General features: G+C 53.0%; 1 protein-coding gene across 3 annotated transcripts in view; it reads left to right on the top strand.

Annotated features, from left to right (window-relative positions):
* Positions 1 to 15,620, top strand: part of CCDC88C (coiled-coil domain containing 88C) — a gene marked incomplete at both ends in the record, with an annotated part of 134,013 nt that overhangs the window by 66,224 nt on the left and 52,169 nt on the right. For all 3 annotated transcript variants that reach the window (XM_080706994.1, XM_080706993.1, XM_080706992.1), the window contains 6 exons: positions 5,455 to 5,513; positions 6,793 to 6,876; positions 9,333 to 9,473; positions 9,864 to 10,048; positions 10,626 to 10,707; positions 11,638 to 11,796. In XM_080706994.1, the coding sequence (XP_080563120.1) occupies positions 5,455 to 5,513; positions 6,793 to 6,876; positions 9,333 to 9,473; positions 9,864 to 10,048; positions 10,626 to 10,707; positions 11,638 to 11,796 (710 nt within the window). The remainder of the gene's footprint in view (positions 1 to 5,454; positions 5,514 to 6,792; positions 6,877 to 9,332; positions 9,474 to 9,863; positions 10,049 to 10,625; positions 10,708 to 11,637; positions 11,797 to 15,620) is intronic.

Below are 15,620 nucleotides of genomic sequence, written 5' to 3'. Positions count from 1 at the left end.
GCGCTTTCCTACCCTCCTCGGTTGTTGGTGCTGGCGGTGGGTGGGGAGGGTCGAGTTTGGGTGGTGGTGGTGTTCTGAAGGCTGGCTATGGATTCTGATTGTTCTACACAACCCAGGGCCAGCCGTCTTCCATCCTGTGTGGTGGTGCTGGGGGCCTGTGGGGGAAAGACAGACTTGATACAGCTAATGTACCCTAGGATGATGGGCCACTGATGGGGTGCACTGGAGAGACCCCTGCATCATTTCAGGTAGACATGGCTCCGTTCCTGTCAAAGTCCGCAATTGGTAAACCTTTGTTGAATGACTAACTAAGCAGGAGAATGCCTGGTTACACCAGTCAGTGCCCAGTGGGCAACCACATGTGTAACATTCTGGGTATACAAGAGAGCTGGGTGAGCCAGGCAGTTGCGTACACCCGTGATCTCAGAACTTGGGAGCCTGGGACAGGAGGATTGCAGGTTTGCAGCCAGCCTCAACAATTTAGTGAAACCTTCAGCAACTTAGACCCTGTTTCAAAATAAAAAGGGCTAGGGGTGTAGCTCAGAGGTAGGATGCACCTGGCTTCAGTCCCCCAGTAACCAAAAAAAAAAAAAAAAAAGAAAAGAAAGAAAAAAAAGAAAAGAAAAGAAGAAAAGAAAAAGGAAATGGTAGAAAATACTAAGAAACACATCCATGCCTATGTTTATCTCCCAACAAAGAGGAAAGTGACTGTCCTTTCAAGAAGGAATTGGTTCCCAGGCACCTGCCCGTAATAGCTGATGCTGCTCAGTCAGCAAGCTCCCGTGAAGAGCCGGCATGGTTTGGGTGGGTGGTAGGTAGGGGCAGACCCAAGAACCAGTCGATAGCAGGCAGTGATGGTGGGCCACAGGAGTCCTGGGGAGGGGGGCTGGCCTCTCCTGAGTTGGGTCAGTCCATCTAGTGTTAGACCCTCAGCCTGGCCGGTGACTTGTGGCCTGGCCTCTGGGTCAGCCAGACAGGACTCCATTTCAGTGCCCTTTACTAACCCATCTGTTGACGGATCACTGAGCTTCCTGCCCCCTCAGCAGGTGCTGTGTGCACAGTGCGGGACAGGTAGGCTCCGAGCCTCTTGGGAAGGGATGGCTGCTTCCTTGACCCAAACCCCTGGCCATATGTCAGCCACCGTTTAGAGATGACAGGATTTATTTTCAGTATCAAGAAACCAGGAAGTGTGTTTTGAACGGTCATATGGCGACATCCTAGAGAACCAAAAAGTAGAGCGAAGAGGGAGCCTGGAGACCACGCCACTCACGGAAGATAGGCTTTGTTTCCTCTGCCAGTGTCTGTTGATTGGCCATCTGTGGAGTGCTGTGTTCAGAAAGATTCTGCGGTCTGTCTCCATGCTAACAAAGTGGTGGGACTGACTACATCAACAAACCGTGTCTGCCCTGGACTCAAGATTAGGCAGTCCGGGAATCTTCCTACCCTGATCTAATCCAGTCTCTACATTGTAGAGAGTCATGAGCTTTAATTGTCCACTACATTTCGGACCCCACATCCAGCCCACCATGCTGATACCGGTTTCCCACCTGCATCCCCTCCTAGGTAGCTCAGATCAGCTTGTGCACCCCATGTCTGCTAAGGAGGTTAGGGTGTACTTCTGTGCCGAGACTCCCACGAGGCAGGTAGTAGGTGATGGAGGTTTTCCTTAGAATTGACCATTGACTCGGGCTGTCAGGATTCCCCTGGGGTCCCCCTTGACAGAATGTTGTGGTGGGTAGACAGAGGGTGTGTGGTGTCTCTGGGACTCCCCTCCCCCGGATTGCTTGTCACTCACCTGGCATAGAAATCCACATTGCTTCCTGCCCCACCTCCCATTCCTGCCCTGAAAACCTACTCCAGCAATCTGAACCACAGCAGTGATAATTTGAGAAGTACCATCCTTCCCGGCCTGGAAAGCCCACCCTCACCTGCCCCGGCCTCCGTCCACCTAGCTGCTCATCCTGGGGCTACAGCCCAGGGCCATCTCCTGTAGGAAGGAAGCCTTGCGTGTCTTAACGCAAACCAGGAGTCCATTTATCAGTTTCCATTTACCAGCTTTTAAAAATTGCTGGTTTTATGTCTGGTGGGAACAAGCGCTGCTTCCTCTGGGTGAGGGTGCAGGTAAATTTCTTAGCACGCCGTTCAGCACAACACGTTTATTCTGAACGAAATTCTCTACCTTTAAAATCTCGTTTTCTCCCCATTAGAACGCATAGCAAACAGGAACCCACACTCTCCTAACTGCTCTGGATCAGATTTCATTTTTTTTTTCTTGATAGCTGATGGCTGTCTGGGTGAGTGAATGACTCAGGGTGTCCTGAGTGTGATTTCGGGGTGTTGGGGGCGGAACCCAGTACCCTTTCACTGGGCAGCCTTGGAGTCATTTCAAGCCCACACGGGTGTGCAGGGTTCTAGTCTCATCCTTGCAATAGGAGACGCGGCTTACGCTCCTGCCGCTGGCCGTGTGTCTCTCTCTCCAGCACGCGCTTCCATGGCTACTTATTTTTTATCTATTTTTCATTGACAGGTGACAATTGTCCACCTTTATGGGGCACAGTGTGATGTGTCGGCACACTTATACATCGCGTATTGCTCAACTAAGGGGACTTCGGTCAGCCACCTCCTTGAACATCCTTTGTTTCTTTGCGATGAGGACACTCAGGGCCTTCTCTGAGCTGTTTTGCACAGAGGATACTGTTGACTGCAATCACCCCTGTGTAACAAAACACCAGGACTTACTCCTTTAAGCTCTGATCTGCTGTGGCCTGAGATGGTGGATCGCTGGAGTTGTCTGAATTATTCTAGAGGATGCTATAATTTGGTCCTGCGGGGGTCTTTGTTGTGTGTAGAGTCCACGCGGGTTTTCTGTAGGATCTCCGACTTCCAGGGGGACCGGTCTAGTCTTTTCTTTTGAGTTTTGGTGCTTCTGGTCATGGCAGCAGGTAAATAGGGCCTCCTGGTAGGAGAATGCTGAGGGCCGGGACAGTCTGAACTTTTGATCCACTCCCGGGCACGAGGTGGGGCACTCGCCTGGAGGCGGGCAGGAGGCCGGGACGGCAGCTGGAGCTGGACCAGAGTCTGGCTGGTTGCCTGGATCGGGCTCCTTGGTACTTAGGCGGGCATTCCCTTTGGAGTGAAGCTGCTGCGTGGGGTCTCTGGAGAAGGGAGTCGCTGTGGTGCTGTGTGATCTGTGGGTTAGAGCCTCTTGGGCTGAATAAAAGACCTGTGAAAAACAACTACGGTTATCAGCCAAGACTCGGGTTTAGCCATAATGTATCGACCTGGGACACTGCACCTCATCCTCCGGGCTGTCCGTGGAGCAGGGCCGCGGCCTCAGACCCTGCGGTCCTACCCCTGCATCAGCCCAGTTCTGGGCGCCCGTGACGCCGGGGTGGAGAGGGAGGCTGTTTTGGCTGCAGCCAGTGGAGGGGCTTAGGCGAGGCAGCATGCCACTCACGTTTCTGTGGCAGGGGCCTGCAAGGACCGCATGGCATTGGTTCTGGGGACAGGAGTTTGGTTTTCATCCTGGTATCTCTGGTTGATACTTTGGGTCATTTTGGCACTACCCACGTGGGTGTTGTGAGTCTTTCGAGAGAACAGTGCTAGTTTTGGAGTGCCCCTCTTCCCCAGCATGTGACGAAAAAGGCAGAAAACCATAGCTTTTTTTCCTTTAGCTTGAAAGGGAGCCACGCCCATAGCTCAGGTCAGTGCCTCCATCTTGTAGATACAGAAACTGAGGCCCGAGGAGAGAATGCCGCCGAGCGAGAGCCTGGAGCACGTCATCGGGCTCTGTTCAAGTGGTGGAGGGGAGCCAGGCTCAGGCGGGACCAGACACACAGTGTCAAACGGGTGAAATACAGGTTTGGGTCTGTCCCATTGGCAGAGTGGAGAAAGTGGTGCGCCAAGTGCCGGTCAGGCTCTGAAGACGGGAAGTGCCCTGTGTTTTATGGGGCTGGGTGGGGACAACTGGCCAGTGTCACCGGCGCTTACCCCAAGGCAGTAGATAGGGATGCTCTTAAGAATCAGCCACTGAGATATTCTTTGTAGCATCTTTTAGGTTAAAATGTTGGAAAATCGGACCTGAATAAGTTTGTGGCATTTATACCAAGTAAGTTTGCAGCTGTCAAAAATAATATATATGGCCGGGCGTGGTGGGCACGCTTGTCATCCCAGCATCCGGGAGCTGAGACCTGGAGGATCACGGTTCGCGGACAGCCTCAGCTACTTAGTGAGGCCCTCTGCAACTCAGTGAGACCCGGTTTCAAAATAAAAGAATAAAAAATAGGGCAGGGGGTGTAGCTCGGAGGTCAAATGCCCCTGGGTTCCATCCCCAGACCCGCAAAAAAAAAAAAAAAAAAAAAAAAAAAAAAATATATATATATATATATATATATGTTGGGTGTGGCGGAACGCTTATAATCCCAGTACTTGGGAGTCTGAGGCAGGAGGATTGCAGGTTTGAAGCCAGCCTCAGCAACTTAGCAAGGCCCCTTTTCATTTTTCTTTCTTTTTCTTTTCTTTTTTCTTTTCTTTTTTTTTTTTTTTTTTGGCAGTAATGGGAATGAGACCCAGGGGCATTCTACCTCCGAGCTACACCCCCAGCCCTGTTTTCTTAAAGCTTTATTTTGAAAGAGGGTCTCATTGAGTTGCAAAGGGCCTCACTAAGTATCTGAGGCTGGCCACGAACACAATCCTCCTGTCTCAGCTTCGCAAATGCTGGGATGACAAGCATGTGCCACCACGCCCAGGGTGCAAGGCCCTTTTTCCAAATAAAAAATAAAATAGGACTTGGAAGTATAGCTTGGAGGGAGAACGCTCCTGGGTTCAATCCCTAGCACCGTGTGTGCGCACACGCGTGCGCTCACACACACACACATGATACTAATAAGCCAAAACAGGAAGGGGGAAGGAGATGGATTTTGGTGTGCAAAATGTTTATAATGTGAAGCTGAGCCCATAGGGCCTCCTGCTGCCCTCCCTTGTCAGTTTGAAATGTTGTACAATAAAAAGGTAAAGCAATAAAAAGGTAAAGCGGTGTGCCGTTGAGTGGTCTCTCCTCTGAGGAGTACTGGGGATTATTCTCCCGTTGTTACCACACATACTGAGAATTGTTGCCCATGTTAAGGTTCATTAATTACCATGAAGAGATAGTTACAGTATACTCAAATAGAAAAGGTTTTCAAAGAGTTAAGCACAGAATACTCATTTGGCAAAATAAAACTAAACTCACATGTGGTATAGAGATGGAGTGTGTACACTTAAGTGGTGATCCCTGGATACTGGGTCGTGTGTGTGTGTGTGTGTGTGTGTGTGTGTGTGTGTGTGTGTGTGTGTGTGAGAGAGAGAGAGAGAGAGAGAGAGAGAGTTAGTTTTCCCCCATATAGCAAGCACGCACCACTGAGGGCATTTTATAAGCAGTTGATTTTAATGGATTCCTTTGTTCCCTTGGCCCAGGGAAGAGCATGGAGGAGATTAAGAAGGTGCTGCTGCTGGTGCTGGGCTGCGCCGTCCAGGTAAGGCTCGGGCTGCCCTTAGCTGGCTGGTTTGGATCTGTGAGGATAAACCGTGCCCTTAGGTCAGGAGGATTCAAGCTGCCTTCTGTGCAGCCTGGCAGCAGGGCAGTGGGCTCCTGCAGAGATGGCCACATCGTAGGTGGCAGCCGTTTCTAGTACGAGGCACCTTGGGCAGGGGCCAGGCGAGGACTCCTCAGGCCAGGGTACCCTTAGCAAGTTGTCCTCCTTAGAGGAACTTGTAGAGCAAGGAGCGGCAGCCTGCACCGCCTGTGAGCCAGATTTGACCTGCCATCTATTTTTTATTTATTAATTTTTTTGGCGGTACTGGGGATGGAACCCAGGGGCATTGTACCCTCTGAGCTACACCCCCAGCCCTATTTTTCAGTCTTTGTATTTTTGAAACAGGGTGTTACTGCATTGTGAAGGGCCTTGCTAAATAGCTGAGGCTGTTTGCGAACTGTGATCCTCCGGTCTCCATCTCCCAAATGCTGGGATCGCAAGCATGCGCCACCACGCCCGGCCCACCTGCTGCCTATTTTTGTAAATAAAGTTTTATTGGAACACAGCCACGACTCTCCTTTACATAGTGCGTCTGGCCGCTTTCATACTGTAGTGGCTGAGGGTTGAGCAGTCGTGCCAGAGACCAGATGTGAGGCCCGAAACCGTAACTCCCTGGACCTTTACAGATGGGGTGTGCCTTCCTCTGCTCTAAGCCAGGTGTTGTCATCTTTACTTGCTGAAGAATCTCTCTTAGCCGGGCATGGTGGTGTGCACCTGTAATGCCGGTACTTGGGAGGCTGAGATAAGAGGATCGCAGGTTCAAGGCTAACCTTAGTAGCTTAGCGAGACTCCCGAGTAACTTAACAACACCTTGTTTCAAAATCAAAAATTGAAAACAGAGGAGGACTGAGAGTATAGCTTAGCAATAGGGCGGTCCTGGGTTCAGTCTCCAGTACCAACCAACAAAGACGCTGCTTGTTGAGAGCGGGTTTGAAGCCTGTGTCCCACTCAAGTGCTCTCATCTTGCTGAAGAATCTGTTTTCCGTCTGGGAGGGGCTTCTGGGTGGGCTTTTGAAAACAAGCTTTCATAGGCGATTGGATCGACTTTCAGAGAAACCTCAGGCTGAGGACTGGCAGGAGGCTGAGGCGGTCTTGGTTAATGAAGGAGAAAGCTGTGCTGGGCGATTCTCCTCCAACTGCAGGCCTGTGTCTGTGGCTAGAGCCCCAGCTTTGCCCTCGCTGGGAAATGCTTCTGTAAACACATATAACCCCTTCGCAGTGCGAGAGGAAAGAGGAGTTCATTGAAAGAATCAAGCAGCTGGACATCGAGACCCAGGCTGGCATCGTGGCCCATATCCAAGAGGTAGGCTTCAGGGTTCAGCCATGGACGACTTATGGGGCAGGTAGGGGTGACATCTTACACTGTGGAGAATTTAAAGATTACCTCACCCATGAATGATTTCATTAATTTTAGGTTTCAGATGCTACAGACAAGTTTATTCTATTTGGTAAGGTAGCCACCAGCAAGCTAAAATAAAATAGGAGTAAAAATAAAAATTAAAAAAAAAAGAACACCTCAATCAAGTCTTCTTCTGTCTTCTTCTTCTTGCCTTATATGGATTCAGACTATTTTTAAGAGCTGTCAAATGGTTTAGGCTCAGAATTTGATTTACAAGCTTTGAAATGCATTCTGGCAAATGTCACCCTGCTCTGAACGGTTGATCTTCGTAGAAATTCTCTGCGCTGTCAGAGACACGCAGAGACTGGGTTGCCACCACGTCAAAGCCAGAGAGTCCCGGGAGGGCTGCTTGGCGAAGCGCAGACACAGCTGCAGCCAGGGCACAGGCTGGGAGCCGGAGGGCTCCGTGCTGAGGGTCACTGTGATGGAGGACAGGCCAGATCGTCCCGGTTCCTCTGCTCTTGCTCTGGCAGAGGTGGTATGATTGAAAAGCTGGCAGTGTGTGAGGCCAGTATCCTCCTCGAAACGGACTCGTATTTGAGCGCGAGTATGTTGTTAGGGTGTAGCGTTGGGTCTAGCTGGCCATCAGATACATGCATGAAAAAGACCTGGGGACCCAGGAGCTGCCGTGTGGCTGGCCGGGGAAGATGAGCCCAGAGCTGTCAGGTGGGCGACAGGGCCAGGCCGGACCACCAGCTCCCACAGCTGGTTTCGGTTTCCCAAGTCAAGGTTTGAAGCAGGAGGCTGATGTGGCTTATCACAGGTAGGGGATCCAGCAAAACCGGCATCAGGGGAAAATCAGTATTTTAGTAAATATGCTCGACCACTGGTGGCCACTTGTTAGCCTGAGATCCATTCTGCTATTTTTATTTATTTATTTATTTATTTATTTATTTATTTATTTTTCGGTACTGGGGATGGAACCCAGGGGCATTCTACCTCCGAGCTACATTCCCAGCCCTATTTTTAATTTTTTACTTTGAAACAAGGTCTCACTGAGTTGCAAAGGGCATCACTAAGTAGCTGAGGTTGTCCACAAACCGCGATCCTCCTGTCTTGGCCTCTCGAATGCTGGGATTACAAGTGTGTGCCACCACGCCCGGCTCATTCTGTCTTTTATTTTATTTATTTATTTATTTATTTATTTATTATTATTATTATTATTATTATTATTATTTTTTTTTTGGTGGTACTGGGGGTGGAACTCAGAGACTTTCTACCCCTGGGCTGTACTACCAAACCCATTTATATTTTATTTGGAAACAGGGTCTCACTAAGTTGCCGAGAGCCTCACTAAGTAGCTGAGGCTGGCTTCGAACCTGTGCGATCCTCAAGGGCCCTCGACATGACCTGGTCTTTACTTTGTGTGCGTGTTTAAAAGCTATTCTAGTGAGGCCTTGGATTCAGTACCCAGCACTACCCACTACCAAAAAAAAAAAAAAGGGTATTCTCTGCCATTTATTGCTTTGAATAATTTAAGAACCCTCTAGAGTGCTTCACTGAGAGGGTACCCTGGTTTTCTTGGTTTTGTTTTGCTTCTTTGAGGCCTGAGCATTATAATATTTTTCTTCAAAAAATGAGAGGACAGGGACTCGGCCAGGCCCGCTCCTGCCCGAGGATGGACGGGATGAAGACAGCTGCTCCTCTGTGGCCCGTGGGAAGGAGATGCAGGCTCGCCTCAGAATTGCTTTACACTTAACAAGGATTTCCCCCAAATAACACAGTATTGCTCTAAGCCAAACATTCTGACCCAGGATGCTTAACACTTGCTCTGTTTGTGTTATTTTATTTTATTTTTGGTGGTATTGGGTGTGAGACCCAGAGGAATTCTACCTCTAAGCTATACCCCAAACCCTATTTTTCTTTATTTTTGAAACAGGGCCTCACTAAGTAGCTGAGGCTGGCTGCAAACCTGTGATCCTCCTGTCTCAGCCTCCCAAGTGCTGGGATAACAAGCATGCGCCACCACGCCTGGCCTATTTGTGTTAGTTTTAAAGGAAAAAAACAAAAGGCCCACCCCGAGGCTTACCTTCTTTGTGTTATGAATTGATGTGGCCCCAGTGCAAATGCCTTATTACCCAGCACTTTTTAGGGCCAACAGTTTTAAGAAGCTCTTGCTGGTGTTAAGCGTGACTTGAAAGCTCCAGTGCCTTGTAATTCGGGGGCTCTTCCAAAGAGCTCCCCAACTGCACTGAAGGAACCCTCCGCTCCTCACGGTGGACTCATCCAGCCGGGGGGAATGAGGTGGGCTCGGGGTCTACCTGGGCTGCCCGCTGCGAGGCGTTGGGCGAGTGGCCGCTCAGGAGACCCGGAGCCACCGTGCCGGCCTCTACAGTGCCGGGCTGTGTGTGTGCCTGCAGGTAACCCACAACCAGGAGAACGTGTTCGACCTGCAGTGGCTGGAGCTGCCGGACGTGGCCCCCGAGGAGCTGGAGGCCCTCTCTAGGAGCATGGTGTTCCACCTCCGCAGGCTCATTGACGAGCGGGACGAGTGCACGGAGGTGCGCCTGCCTCCCGCCGCGGGCCTGGGCCTGTCTTGCCGGGCAGGATCTGGTGGGGTTGGGGTCATGGGCTCTTCCTCTGGTGACAGCCCCTGCAATGATTGGTCCCCAAGGAGACATCGTAGGAGGACAATAGTGACCAGGGTGCCCAGCTTGGGGTTCCTCCTCTGCCCATGCATTCCTTTCTGTCCCACAAAATATTCCACTTTATTTTGAAAACTTACCACACCCTCTGGTGCCTTCCTCCCTGGTTTCTCAGTCTCAAATGAAATTGCTCTGGGTGATAATCCCACCCACTGGGAGCCTGGGCTTTGTGCTGGCCCAGGGGTGCACCGTCCCCGGGGAACCTACCTACTTCTTCCCTCTCTGTTCTCTCTCTCCCGGCTGCAGCTGATCGTGGACCTGACGCAGGAGCGGGACTACCTCCAAGCGCAGCACCCGCCCAGCCCCGCCAAGACCTCCAGCGCCGACTCCACGCCCAGCCCCACCAGCAGCCTCTCCAGCGAGGACAAGCAGCACCTGGCCGTGGAGCTGGCCGACACCAAGGCGAGGCTGCGACGCGTCAGGCAGGAGCTGTGAGTCCCGCTGTGCTTCCTGGTCCTGGCGTGCAGCTCGCTGTGTGTGGTGCTGCAAACCCGAGCGCTCTGGCCTGGCCCTGGAGCCGGCAGGAGTCGCTCTGAGCTTGCTTTTAGACTACAGGCTAGAGCGTCTTCCAGCCCAAGTGTTTCAGGCGGTCTACAGAGGCAGACGGTTGTCCCCTCACAGGCCCAGTTTGGGGCTGGGATGACCATGTCTGGGTTTTAGTTGGGGGAGATGTGCCTCACTGCATCTAGTGAGTTTTTTCTCCCTATTTCCTGAAGCTGGTGAAAGTCTTTTACCCATCACATTGCGATCCTGCATCTCTAGCCGAGGTCTGCTCGCCCGCCTCGCATGTTCACAGAAAAACCGGGTAGAGGGGGTGGATGTAGTTTGAAAGCAAGTATTAGAAACTTAAGGAGACAAAGAATAAGATTGAGTCGGGAGCATTTCTGCAGGCCCCGTAGACTGTCCCTGCCCCACTCCCATGAGCCTGGGTCGTCTGGGATGTGGTAGCTCCTGGGGCCTGCTGAGGAAGCCCCCTCCCCACACTTCTCTGCCTGTTTATCCCTGCAGGGAAGAGAAGACAGAGCAGCTTGTGGATACCAGACACGAGGTGGATCAGCTGGTGCTGGAGCTGCAGAAGGTCAAGCAGGAGGTGAGCAAAGGCCTGGGCCCGTGTGACGGAGGATGGCAGGCAGGCCAGGGGTGCAGCATCATTGTGTCCAGCAAAGCTGCCTGAGAGCCCAAGAAGCCTTGCACGGATGACTGTGCTCAGTGATGGACAGCGTGTGAAGGCCTTGCATGGTGCTGTGCACACAGCCCCTTGGCCACAGGACCCGGCCTTCCTGTGATGTCCCGGGGACTCACTACACTTGAGCACTTGGCCCCTTCTTCCCTCCTCAGAAAATTACCCTAAGCCAGCTCCCCTGATGTCTCCACGGTTTTGGTTCTCTTTCTCACTCCTGTGATCCAGGATAACTAGCCGCACAACAGAGAGGAAGAAGGATTTATTTGCTCACAGTTCTAGAGGTTTCGGTCCATGTCAAGCCAGGTCCGTGAAACTGGGAGACGAGAGCGAGGCAGAGAGCAAGGCTCTGCTCTCACATCATGGAGGCCACAGTCAAGAGAGCAGCAAGGGGTTCAAGGACACAGATGTCCTTGAACGGCCACACCCCCAGGGACCCAGCACCTCCATCCACACCCACCTGCCTAGGTGACCACCCAGTGAATCTTTTTTTTTTTTTTTTTTTTTGGTGGTACTGGGGTTCCTGGAAGCCCTTCTACCTCCGGGCTACACTCCCACGGGATACACTCCCACGGGCTATTTTTTAACCTTTTCATTTGGACACAGGGGCTCTTAAGCCAGCAAGGCTGGCTTTGAACCAGCGTGATCCTCCTGTCTCCGCCTCCCAAGCGCAAGGATTAAAAGCGTGCACCACCACGCCCGGCTCAGTGAATCTTTTACAATGGGTTTATCCACTGATCAGATTACAACCAGCAAGACATAATTATATCAGCTCTGAACATTGGTACATGAGCTCTTCAGGGAACATCCTATACCTAACTATAACCCTCTACCTTGCAGAATGTCCAGCTGGCAGCCGACGCCCGGTCCGCACGAGCCTATCGGGATGAGCTGGACTCCCTGAGGGAGAAGGCAAACCGTGTGGAGCGGCTAGAGATGGAGCTGGTCCGCTGCAGGGAGAAGCTGCATGACGTGGACTTCTACAAGGCTCGCATGGAGGTAGGCAGCCACCCCTCGAGAGGGCGCGGTGGGCCAGCCAGGAAGGATCTTCACACTCTTTGTGGGGGATTTGGGTGAGAGGAACCAGAAGATGCTACAGAGAATGCCACCCCTGTACCTTAGCCTGTCTGGATCCCCCCAAGGGGCGGCCACCTTGCTCCTCTCCCAGCCCAAAGTGTAACATGGTAGGAAAGGAAAGTAGTTAAATGATGAGGTACCCGGCTGTAATCCTGGTACTCTGGGAGGCTGAGACGGGAGGATCACAGATTCGGGGCCAGACTTAGTTACTTGGTGAGATTCTCAGCAACTTAGCAAGATCCTAGTTTCAAATAATAAAATAGGGCTGGGGGTATAGCTCGGAGGTAGAACTTTCCTGGGTTCAGTTCCCAGCACTGCACACAAAAAAAGACTTCTTACAATTTCTGGGCTAATATTTTGGGATCAGTTTCCTCTACAAGATTGGAATTAATAATACCACTGGAAATCTAAAGATAAAAGAGGTGAAATCCCTGTGCAGCAGCTGGGATCAGTAGTAGTCCCCTCCTACACCCAAGGTCAGGGGAAGCTATGCCAAGTCTTTATTTGGTGGGTTGAGTGAGACAGTGTTGAGGCCAAACTCCTGGCCTCAAGTGATCCTCCTGCCTCAGCCTCAAGTTCCGGATTACAGGTGTGTGCGGTCGTGCCTGACTCACGTCCTTATTTTAACTTACTATTCTTCCCATAGAGGAAGTCCCTGAACCTTGACAGCCTCGTGCTGGCAGTGGCTTCTGGGTCCCTTTTCTGAGGCTTTGGGGATTTTGCCCCGTGACTGCCTCAGAGCTTCAGAAGTGGTTTTGATTACTCGCATGAACACGTTTTGCTTAAGACCACCTGGTCGGTGGCTAGGCAGGTTGTGGGTGACTGAACACAGGCCTGGGAGCAGCATCTGCCCTGCTGTAGGACTTCTGCAGGTTTGCTGCAGGTTTGCTTGGTGGCCTCATGTTGCAGCCGGCCCTGGAGATCCCGGGCTGCTGGATTGGGGCCTCCCTGGAGACGGAAGGAAGCGTGGGGTATGCGTGGGGTATGTGCCCGGGTGACCCTTGACCTCCCTTTGCAAACTGCCTGTCCAGGGCCTTCGGGGACAGGGGGCACCTCGGGGGCTGTGTGGGAGGAGGGCAGAGGTAGCGGGACGTTGCCTGGGAGAGTCCCTTACCCCGTGTTTCATGATTGGCAAGGGCAGGTGTGCATCCCAGGCCGAGCGGATGTAATCTTTCCCGGCTCCTGTGTGGCTTGACTGCTTTCTAGGCAGCCCTGGCTTCAAAATAAACAACCTGAAAGGCAGAGACCCAGCGGGGCCCGGTCCTGGCTGCAGCGGCACTTGCTGGGTGTGGGACAAGTCTTGTCACCTCTATAAAAGGAGGGGGTGTGGTGTGGGCGTCTCTGAGCCCCTCCCGCCTGGCACCCTGGACATAGGAGCGTGTCTGCTGTGAGGGTCTCCTGGGCAGCCTCTCACTCTGAGCCCCTAGAGGAGAAGAGGACCCTGGGACAGATCCTGGCAGCAGGAGTGCAGCCAGGGGGATGGGCGGGCTATCAGCCAGGCCCCAGCAGTTAGGGGCTGGGTTAATGATCAGCCTGACAGGCCCCCAAGATAACAGTGGTGGTGCTCCGGGGCAGGATGGGCAGGCCCCCGAGCAGCCTGCCTAGCTTCCCTCTGGGCTTTCTGCAGCTCCGACGGGTCTCGGTCCCCTTTGGTGGGAGAAGGCGCTCAGGAAGTCTTTGTTGATTTGAGCCCACCGCCTCATCTGTAAGCTGGCTCCTTCTGCTGACCTCCAGGCCTGTCTTCCTGGGTTGTCCCTGGGAATCGAGGTCGGCCTGTCCAGAGGCCTTGTCTTTCTCCTGTGCCTGCCTGTGATCTCTGGACAGCAGTCACTGTTCGATGTTCACTTAAGTCAGAGCATGGGCATTCTTCACCCCCACCCAGGCTCTGCCCATCCTCCCAGCCCACTCCCAGGAGCGTGGGAGCATGTCTGCCATGAGCCGCTGCCCAGCAGGTTGCCATCCGAGACTGGTGTCTGAGGAGTGTGTGCCGCCAACCCCCTTCTGACCCCAGGCGGCGCTCACCGCATGGGGTTGCTGTGATGTGTTTTCTTGTCTGTCTCCTTAGCAGACAGTGATCTCTGGGGAGAAGAGTCTGTGCCTTTCTGACACCAAGTCTTCTTCCAGCACATTCTCTGCTTGGGGATCAGCAAGCTAGGTCCATAGGCGAAATCTGGCCCCCCATCAGTTTTTATGAATAAAGTTTTATTGGAACAGAGCTGCAGCCTTCTGTTTTCTCTGGCTGCTCTCATGCCACCCCTGCAGGGTGGCGTGATTGTGACGGACTTAGGACCTGCCGTGCTGGAAGTATTTACTCTCTGGTCCTTTGCAGACCAGTCTGGCCCGGAGCAGGTGCACAGCACGGCTTCTAAGTGGGCAGTAATGACCGGGTGTTAATGGAGCCAGGAGCTGTGGGAAGCCCTCACCGCGCTGTTGAATTGATGCCTCATGGTGGCCGCGAGGTGTGGCGACCACGATGAGCTCCTCTCCTTTATTCCGGATGAGAAAAAGACGCTTAATTAATAACTTGCTCCTCGGCGTAGTTGCTAAGCAGGCGGACTTGGAATCGGAATGCAAGCGGCAGCCCTGGGGCCTTGACTGCCTGCCAGGGAGCGGGCAGGAGCCTCAGCCTTCAGGAGGAGGAGGAGACAAAGGGGCAAGAAGAGGGGGTGTGGGGTGAGGAGCCAGAGGCTCCCGCAGAGGGCCGATGGGCCGCCGCCACCCAGCAGAGGACCAGAGGGCCCAGCCTCACGCAGATGATGTACAGGTATCTGACCTGGCAGCTCCCGTTGGACTGAGGAGTCTGTCCTCAGTGGGGCACATTAAAACCCAGGGGCTAGCCGGGCGTGGTGGCGCACGCTTGTAATCCCCGCGCTTGGGAGGCAGAGACAGGAGGATCGCGCAGGTTCGAAGCCAGCTGCGTGCGCTGGCTTAGGAGACCCTGTTTCCAAATAAAAATATAAAAAATAGGTCTGGGAGTGTATCCTGGAGGTAGAAGGGCTTCCAGGAACCCCAGTACCCCCAAACATAACAAAACAAACAACCAACCCAGGGGCTCACTGAGGGCACCTAGGATGCAGGGACTCTGTTTCTTCTCAGCAGTTCTAATGAGACCTTACACGCTGAGGGGGTGGCCGGGACAGAGCTGACCTTTAGTCTAAGGTACCGTCCCCTCCAGAGCCCTGGTTAGGCCACAGGTGAAGTGGGCAGGGTTCAGCATCTCAGTGAAGCCGATGAGCGGGGAGTTGGGATAGGGCTGACCTTTACTGGCTGGGAGATCTGCCCACCCGAGCCCAGTGTCCAGGAGCCCTCACCGGCTGTGTCTTGCTGTGGACTCCGGGGGGTGGGGGCACACAGCACTGTGACCGCGAGCTCTCTGGGAGGGAGCTGTTTGCTTCTTTGACTCAGTATCTCCTCTGGTGTTTGATGCTCGTGGGCCTGGGAAGTCAGGAGGCCCCTGGAGAACATTTGGTGTGTAGTGCTGGGCATGGACCTCACGCGTGCTAGCAGTCGCTGACCACTGAGCTGCAACCCGGCCCTTGGAAACCAATCTTTGCCTGTTAGTGTGGTGGGTGTCGGTGGGTGAGTGCTGGGCTGCTGTCTGCCCTGCGGGTATCCACATGCATCGCCCAGTTAGCACCTCCCTGTTTTCGTGCCCACCTTAGAAAGGAACCGTCCACGGTGCGAGTCCTCCAGAACGGACCTGTCAGCCCCATTCCTGGCCACTGCTTCAAGTCATCATGGCGCAC

Source organism: Muscardinus avellanarius (genome assembly GCF_963383645.1).
Source record: "Muscardinus avellanarius genome assembly, chromosome: 12".
NCBI lineage: Eukaryota > Metazoa > Chordata > Mammalia > Rodentia > Gliridae > Muscardinus > Muscardinus avellanarius.
The sequence above is the reverse complement of the archived record's forward strand: the minus strand, read 5'-3'. Positions and strand labels throughout refer to the sequence as shown.